The sequence below is a fragment of the Colius striatus genome, chromosome 16 (genome assembly GCF_028858725.1).
Source record: "Colius striatus isolate bColStr4 chromosome 16, bColStr4.1.hap1, whole genome shotgun sequence".
NCBI lineage: Eukaryota > Metazoa > Chordata > Aves > Coliiformes > Coliidae > Colius > Colius striatus.
Window position 1 is genome coordinate 8,445,201 of NC_084774.1, and position 9,034 is coordinate 8,454,234.

Genomic DNA, 9,034 nt, shown 5'->3' on the forward strand with positions numbered 1-9,034 from the left:
GTCCCCTCACCGCGGCCCCGGTAGGCAAATGCCACCATCCCGGTGCTGCCGCTGGCACCGGGGCCCTGCGTTTGCCCCCGCCATGGCACAGGCTGGGGGGTGGGTGGCAGTGGGGTGACCTGTGGCTGCCCCCAGCCCCACGCGTGGCCAGGACCCCCCGCTCCGAGCGGGGCAGCACCGTACGGGCCGGGGCTCGCTGCTGCTGAGCCCCTGCCCGGAGCAGCCCAGGGCTGAGAATACCGTGGCTTGAGTGCATAGAAAAGTGTCCCGACGTCCCGCTGTCCCGGCCCCGGGGTCCCCCCGCAAACCCCGGCGGTGAAGGGCACGAGGGTGCAGATCGCCCTGACCGGCAGCTACTCTCGGGGGGCGGGGGAGGGGGGGCTTGGGCAGGGAGGAGCCCCGGGGAGCTGCCTTGTCCTGGCAGACGGTCCCCACGCATCCCGGCCCCATCCCCGGCAGCTTCCCGCCTCTGCGCCGGGGATTGGTAACGCTGCCCGGCTGCTGCAGGGCTGACCCCTGGCTCCAGTCCGGCACCCTCCCACCTTCCCTGAGGAAAAGAGACCCCCCCCCTCCCTCCCCGCGGAGCCGCCCCGCGCCCGCTGCTGCCCCCGGCGCAGTCGGCACCAGCCACCGGCAGCTGCCCGGGACCAGCAGCGGAGGAGGGGCGTAGGTCGTGGTCCGAAAGGCTTTCCGAGGCTTCCAGTTAGCACCAGTTAGCACCAGTGACCCCACCATCAGCCCTCCCCGGCCCACTCTCACCTTGGCCTTCTGGCTACAGAGAAATGGGAAAATAAAGCAAGGTGATGCCACGGACACGGCGCAGCCCCCCCGGCCCTGCCCCCACGCCGACCCCTGGGAACCCTGTGCCCAGGCACAGCGGGCAGCAGCCAGAGCTGGTCCCGGGCACAGCTCCCTCGCAGCCGCTTCCCCGAGCCAACACGCTGCCTCGTGCCACGCTCCTCAGCCCAGGACAGGGTTTGGCACCATGGCACGGGGTAGCTGGTGCCCAGGCCCCTGCGTGGCTGCTGTGGGGGGCACAGGGAAGGCACAGGGGCTGTGGGTGCTGGGGCAATACCTGGCCGTGGAGTCCAGCAGCTGCCCTGCCCTGCAACCCCCTGCCAGCCCCTGCACACACACATACACACACACATATCCCCTTGGACATGTCTGGCCTGGGGGGCACAAGGTACATTCATCAGAGCCCTTTGGGGTAGAAACACACCAAGGGATCCAGGCAGGGGCAGGAACACATTCAGACCTGGAGCCCAGGGCAGCCCCACTCCTCTGTGTGGGCAGGGGAGAGACAGGATCCAGGCTCAAGCTTACACTGGGGAGCGGGAGGGAGCTGATACTGATGGAGGGTGGATAGAAACGCTCTCGGGTGGGAAGCAAAACCAGCCCTGGGAGGAGAGAATGGCTGAGGGTGAATCCTGCTTTGGGGAACCCCGTGTGCCCCCCTCCGTGGGGCCAGTCAGGCCCCTGCCCCCCCGGGAGCAGTGGAGGTAGAAAATGTCAAACAAAATGTCACCATTCAGGTGAAAACAAACCCGATGAGATGAAGCAGTTCCTGTGGGGACAGAGGGGAGAGACAGGGCTCAGCTCAGAGCCAGGGAGAGCAGGGTCTGTGGCCCAGGGCAGGGGCTGCACCCCACAGGGTAGCAGGGACCCCATTAGACCTGGGACATGGCTCAGCTCTGAGGTGGGGGCACCAAGGATGGAGATGGAGGAAATTTCCCTGGGACCGGCTCTGCAGGGTGTGGGGGAAGTGGGAGACATGGAGGGGCTGGCCTGATCCCATCTGTCCCCTGCCCCAGCTCCCTGGGGATGAGGAGCCCCACGTACTCCCCAGTGTGGCCACGCTCCAGCCCCATGGCCCTGCCATGGCACCGGCACCTGTGTCCCCCTGTGTGCCGCTCACCTGGGCCTCACCGTGCCCCCCCGTGCCCCCAGCCCTTCGCAGCTGCTGGCTCCCAGCCCGGGCTGTCCCCACTCCCCATCCTGCACCACTGACACGGTCAAGTGCTGTGGGGCCACAGCACCCACCACCTTGGCCTCAGGCACCGGTGAGGTTTTTTGGCAAGGACGAGCCCCAGGGGGAGCTGAGGCGGCTGCCAGGGGGTGAGACGGGGGTCTTGGCTGCGGGAGAGCGGCACAGGGAGGGGGATAGCACCAAGAGACCCCCCCCCCAGCCCCCGCCCGCGGGGCACTCGACACGGCAGCGCCGGCAAACCCAACGGAAAGGCAAACGGCTCGGAGAGGCGGGGACGGCCCCGGGAGAGCCGCCCACTGCCCCACACTCCCCCCCCTACACGGTGGTCTCGTACTCCAGCAGCTCCTGGGGTGCACCCGGGGTGCGGTACTGCAGGCGCGGGGTGGTGGGCGACGCGTACTCCAGCGCCAGGATGGTCTTCCGCAGGCGCCGGTCGATGAAGTGGGCGTCCCAGGCCGGGTACTTCTTCCTGGGCAGGTCAATGCGGATGACGGGTCCCTCTGTCCGGGGGGCGCGGGCGGCCGGCGCCGGCGGGGCGCAGGGTCTCACCTGGAAGACGGGCACGCAGCTGTCCCGCTCCCCCGGCGCCCCGTCCCGCTCCCCCCCTGTAGTCCGCGGCAGCGAGCGGGGCGGGCTGGTGACGGCGTCCGTGGGGGACCCCGGCGCCGGGGCCGGCCGCTGCCGGAAAATGCATCCCCCGGCGCGGGGGCCGAACATGGGGCCGTTGGGGTGCAAGAGGCAGTAGTAGATGAACATGAAGAAGATGCCGAGGGCGAAGCTGGAGCTGACCACGCAGACGAGGATTAAGGCGTGGAAGTCGGAGGTGGCCTTGCGGTCGTAGTAGAGGAACCAGAGGATGGTGAGGGCGGCGTTCTCCGACAGCGTGATGATGTAGTAGATGCACATGCGGTAGCGGCTCCGTCCCTCCTTGACGTTGAACCAGCAGAAGATGTAGATGATGCCCACCACCATGTTGTAGATGATCTCCTCCCACTTGGACATGCAGAAGTCCGTCTCGCCCTGGATGATCCAGAAGGTCATGATGCACCAGTGGGTGACGATGAAGATGCCGAAGTAGAGCTGGAACACGGAGGCGAAGAGGGCGAAGGCGATGGCACGGGCGGCGATGGTGAAGAGGTGCCACAGGATCTGCACCACGGCCCCCTTGTAGGACATGGGCATCTTGTCCTCCCGCGAGTCCCGCAGCACCTTCTGGTAGGAAGCGATCATCCACGCCAGGGAGAGCAGCGAGGCAGAGGCCGACAGCCCTGCAGGGGGCACAGGGGGAGGGCAACGAGAGCTTGTGCCAGCCCCAGGGTCCCCGTCCCACCGCCCCCATGCCCCTGCACCCCCATGGCCCTTACCCTGCAGCGGCTCGATGTTGCTCTGCTGCACCATGATGCTGAGCTGCAGCACGAGCTGCGGCGCGCTCTTCAGGAAGGTCTCCAGCAGCCTCAGCATGCTGATGTCCGCGCTCTCGAACATCATCCGCCAGTAGAAGTGGCGGCGGCGGTGCTCGGCCTGCCAGCGGCTCTGCAGCCCCAGGTACAGCGTGCGGAGGTACCTGAGCAGATGGGGAACGCGGGTGAAATGAGACAACGCCCCAGGACTGCTGCCAACTGCAAACACCCCCTCCCCACACTTGGGGGCAGGGAAGCCAGGGAGCACAGGAGGCTGCAGCAGCAACACAGAGCACATCCCACTCCCATCCCAGGGCCCTGAGATGCCAGGAAGGAGCAGCTTATATAGAGGCAGCTCAACACCCTGCTACCCCAGGGCTCACCTGGCCTCCCACTCAGCCATCACGATGCCCACCTGGCCATCACCCCACCCCTCCACTCCCGGGTGCTGCCCCGGTGCCCTTATGCAGCTGGGGGCTTCCCCCTGCCCCAGCCAAGGCATCTGTCCCACAGCCCCTGGATCCAGCCACCAGTGGATCTGGAGTGCCCTGGCCCCAGCCCAGCACCACAACCGGCTGCTTCTCAAAGGGGATATTTTCGTCTGGGCTGGCGTGAAGCCCCCTGCCTCAGCCGGGACGGTGGCACCAGCTGGTCATGCCATGCTGCCCGCGGGAAGCTCCCGGGCGCTCGTGCCGGTGCTGCCCCAGCTCTTGGCAGGGCCACAGACATGGGCACATGCCGGCCCCGGCCATCTGGTTGTCGGCCGGGGGTCAGCGGAGGTGTGCGTGGCACTGACACACGCACCGGCTGAGTCACCAGCACCAGGGACCCCTGCCGGTGGCACCGGGCCAGATCCGGGCACTGCGGGAGGGAACACGGGCTGGATGGGCACCGGGCATCCCCGGGCAGCCCTGCCTGCACGGTGGGCCAGTGGCTCTGCTGCCTCCTGAGAGGAGGGAGATGGACAAGGGGAAAAAAAGAGGGGTGAAGAGGGAGGGCATCAGGCTGTAAAGCTTCCTCCCAGGTGGATAAAACCCTCACACAGAGTGATGGCTTCTCCATCAGCTCCAGAAAGTGCTGCCAGCCAACTCCAGGAGCCCAGAGCACAGGAGAAACCCCGATCCCAGCACTTTTGGCTCATCCATCAGCGTGGGGAGGCAGGAGCCAGCCCTGCTCCTGCTGCAGGGACAGCCGAGTCCTCCCACCCCGGGACTGGAAAGCCCCAACACCATGGTGGGGGCCATCAGCTGGGGCCACTGAGGCCCCTGTGCCATCCTGCTGCCATCTTCTCCCACCCTGGGCAGCCCCACCAGCTCTCTCAGCATGCAGGAGGGCAGGGTGGGCATGCTGGTCCCACAGGGCATCCATGGTCCTCCCCAGTGAGGCCACTGGTGCACCAGCAGCCCTATGACCACCTGCCCCATCCCCTCCCACTGCCCTGCTGGGAGCTCCAGAAAGCTCTTCCCCCAGAAGAGTGGGGCAAGAAGTTACTGTCAGCAAAGAATGCCATTTCAGTAGTTGCACCCCAGTTGCAGCCCCCCCTCACTACCAGGGTGTGAACTGGGGGCATCCTGGGGCCAGAAGGGCATAGGGGAGGGCTATGGGAGAAGCGATGCCAAGCCTGGGATGTCACAGGGAGTCACTGCCAGTCCCAGGGCACCCATGTGCGAGTGAGACTCAGACACCAGCAACCTCATCCTCTCCCTGTAATCAGCCTCACCCTGTAATCAGCCTCACTAATTGGGCCCATCAGTGCTGGGACACCCCGTTGCACAACAGCCCCTCCCTCACACAGCCCCCAGACCCACACGGTCCCCGGCTGCCCGAGTGACACGCAGCCCCCCCATCCTCTGGCGAGGCCACAGTTACTCCTCCCGCCTTCCCGTCAGCTCCACAGATCTCATTAAAACACGATTTCATCTCCCCTCAACTGGCCAGAGTGAACTGTTGATTGCTGTTTGCGATGCATCTGATCACCCCGCGGCGCCTGGGCGCAGAGGAACGTCCCGGCGCTGAGGGCGGGCGCTTGGCAGCTGCCCCGAAAACATGGCATCGGCCCCGGCCAGAGGGGAAAACAGTCATTTCATTTTCCAAAAGCTGATGATGAGGCAGAAAAGCGACTGAGAGAGCTCCCAGGGCTCATTGCTCCCGCCTTCGTGTTACCGAGAGGCAGCGGAGCAGAGCCTGCGGCGGGGCGGCCGCGGGCAGGGGCAGGAGCCGGCTGTGCTGCGGCACTGGCACCGCTGGGTTTGATGCCAGAGTCATCGTTTGCCCTCAACTCCCAGCTCCTGACCCTGGGCTTTAAGTGTTGGGAGGGGGGAGGGAAATAAAAAGAAGCATGAGGAGAAAAGCTCAGGTCTGATTATAACCAAATCCGTTATCATGGTGCTCAGATGGGAAAGGATGAGGGACCCCCCCGGCCTAAGCGGGAGTGATAGGGAGTGTGATTTTCCTAGAAGGCAATTTGGGATCTCATCCCTTAATCCTTTATTTAAACAAGGAGAAAATTGCTTCCCTGTTGCAGCCATTTTAATCCCTTCCACATCCCACCAAGTCAGGTCATCAGAGAGAGCTGCACGTGTGCCTGGCTGGCACAGCCCCACGCCCATCAAAGTCCTCGTGTCACCATCCCCACACTCCAACGTGCCCCAGGTCCTCCCTGTGGACAGGAGCAGCCAAGGCCACTCGTGCTCAGGGGAAGGTTCAGTCTGGCCCTGAAAAGCCCCTTGTCCTGTGCACCCCAGGCTATGTGGGAACCCTCAGCAACTGACTCCAGTGCTGGGTCCTGCAGTGGGACCAGCTGACAACCCAAAGTTGGGTGGTCTCAGAGCTGAGGGCTCCTGAGAGGACAGAGCAAAGTCCTGGGGAGCAGAGGGGCTGGGGTGGGGGTGGGGGGGTGGAAATCTGTGGGTCTCAGCTCTGCCACACCTTGTAACCCCACACAGGGAGCTGCCAAGGGTGTCTGTGACCCACAGGCTGCCACAGGACTGGCATCAAAACCCAGGAGTGGCACCAGGCCCCCAAGCCAGCAGAGAATGGGGGAACATGGGCTGATGGTGGACTTTTAGGGAGGATCTGCAAGTGGAGGGGGGCACTCTGGGTCTGGCCTCAGTGACCTGGAGGCAGTCAATCCTGGTATGACCCTGGGTGAAAGCAGCTGTGGCAGCACATGGCCGTGCAACCAGCACCACCTCCAGAGAGCATCCCTGGCAGAGCACTCGCGTGTGCATCATGAACGTGCTGATGGCAACTACCTTCAGCAGCTTCTCACGACAGCTTCCATTTGGGATAAGCTCAGGCAGTGCTCAGAGCTGCCTGTGCAGCTGGGGAGCAGCTGTGTGTTTGTGATTTGGGGTTTTTGTCACAGCTGGGGCTTGGGGCAGTGCAGTGATTGATTTGGTAGGTGTGAGACCTGCCGAGGCAACCGCAAGGCAGCGGGGGGCAGGTAAATCAGGGAAGGAGGACAAGTTTGGCAAGGGACAGGCACAGTGCCCTGGCCAAGGAAAAGCCTTCCCTTCACATGCAGCATTTATCCACTTCTTTAACTGCCACATCTACCTGCACCGGATCCAGCCTCACTAATGGGTTTAGCAAACTGCATTTAACTGGTCACCCGAGCTAATCCCAAATCCCGAGATTAGAAACAGCCTCAGCTGCAGCTTGAGACCAACATGTCCTGGAGGGTCAGTGCTGAGAGTTACCACTTTAATTGGCTTAAGAGCCTCCGTGAAGCAGCCGCTCAGGAGAGCACAGCTGACACCACAGCGAGCAAAGCCCCCAGAGCAGCCTGGTCCGACTCAGGCCGGTAGCAGGCGACTGCCCTCAGGGTGCCAGGCAATTCTCAGTTCCAGACAACTCATCCTCTTCCTCACCAGCTCCACCAGCACACTAAGGCAGGGCTCGTACCCCTCCTGCAGGCAGCACAGCCCAGGAGCTGCCATGGGGATGGGCAGGGCAGGCGGTGGCTGCGTGAGGGAAGGGGCAGGAGCCCCTCGAGCACGGTGCACGCTGCACTGTGAAACAAAGTTTGACATCCCAGGAGCATCCCAGAAAGAGCCACAGATGGACAAATGCACGTAGACAACTACAGGGAGTGGAGCAGCCTCTGTACTACAGTAGGTCAGGAGGGGAAGCACTGAAACCCGAGCCGGGAGGGCGAGGACTGTCTGCTCCATTGTTCCGGGAATTTGCCATTGTCTCCACTCCCCGCCAGCACCAGCCTCCCCAGGAAGCAGCTCCGTGCCAGAGCCGCGGCTGGATGGAGCTCAGCAGTGCTGGGAGGGACAACGGCCGGCTCCACGGCACAGGGGAGGTAGGAGCCAAGAGACCATCAGCTCGGGCTTCTGCAGGGTCTGTGGAGACACAGGCGAAGGACTTCAAGCCTGCTCCAGCCTGCCAAGCTGTTGCTCGCCCTGCCCAGCTGTCCCCAGGAGCAGGAAGGGGCAGGCAGCAGAGACCCTCCAGACTGGGGACAAACCGGGGACAAATGGCACCTCCGCGACCCCGCAGATGACAGTGAACTCTGAGCAGGAGCAGGGGAGGACCTGGGAGGAGAATCTGAGCCCGAGGTGTTCAGAGATCCAGCAGAAGCACCTCCACGGCCAGGCAGGCCCCTCAGCAGGCCCAGCATCTCCTGGCCATGGAGACAGCAAGTCTGTGCCACTCAGCTGAGCTGATGCCAGCTCCTGGCAGCACCCACAGCTCCTGCCTGCACCCACCGGCACCCACAGCCGGGCTCTGCTGAGGGTGTCCCCCACCACCCCTCCTGTTGTGGCTGCAGAGGGATTGATCCCCACGCCCCGCCCCAGCCATCCCCACCCGCTTCCCCCATCTCCTGCCATCCCCACCTGTGTCTGCTGTGCTGCATCCTGGTATCCTTACTGTGTCCCTGCTGCACCCTGCCAATCCATCCAGCCCCATCTCAATTCCATGAGCCTCATGCCTTCAGATCCGTTCCAGCTTCAGCAGCCTCATCCTGGCCCCCTGTCCCTCCCGCCCCCCTCCCATCCCTGCTCACCTCGTACCTCCAGACCTGCCCCAGCTGCAGGAGGTGGATCAAGCCCTGCAGCCTCCCATCCTGACCCCTTGTCTCCCCCATCTCCGGACCCCCGTACCACCGGACCCACCCCACCTGCAGGAGGTGGATCAAGCCGCGCATCCCGCCATCCCGCCATCCCGCCTCCCTGCCCCCCCCATCCCGGGTCCCCCCGTACCTCCAGACCTGCCCCAGCTGCAGGAGGTGGATCAGGCCCTGCAGCAGCCAGACGCAGAGGCGGCAGCAGCCGCGGGGGCCGCGGGCGCTGTCCTTGGTGCTGCCGGCGCTGTCCTTGGTGCTGCCGGCGGCGAAGTCGTACACGAACCACCTGAAGCTGAGGAGCTGCACCACGAGCGAGGGCAGCAGCACGAAGAGCAGCGTCAGCCCGAACCACCACCGCTGCCCCCGCACGTAGTAATGGGCCGCCAGCCACAGGTCCGAGGCACCGTCGGCGAAGCAGACCAGGAGGGCGCAGAGCACCCAGCAGCCGTCCCGCAGCCGGTACCGCCGCGCCGGGGGGGTCGCGCTGCCCTCCCGCCTCCCGCCGCCCCCCTCCGGGCTCTCCAGCCGCACGGCCGGGCCGCCGCCGCCGTCCGACTTCGCGGCCAT

The 9,034-nt window shown here is 64.7% G+C and overlaps 1 protein-coding gene across 1 annotated transcript; it reads right to left on the reverse strand.

The window, feature by feature from the left end:
- Positions 1–2,305: 2,305 nt before the first annotated feature.
- On the reverse strand, positions 2,306–9,034 carry XKR7 (XK related 7). Its single transcript, XM_062009201.1, has 3 exons — positions 8,604–9,034; positions 3,355–3,554; positions 2,306–3,258 (listed from the first exon to the last, which is right to left on the reverse strand). The coding sequence occupies exons 1-3, from the start codon at positions 9,032–9,034 to the stop codon at positions 2,306–2,308; spliced, it is 1,584 nt and encodes a 527-aa protein (XP_061865185.1).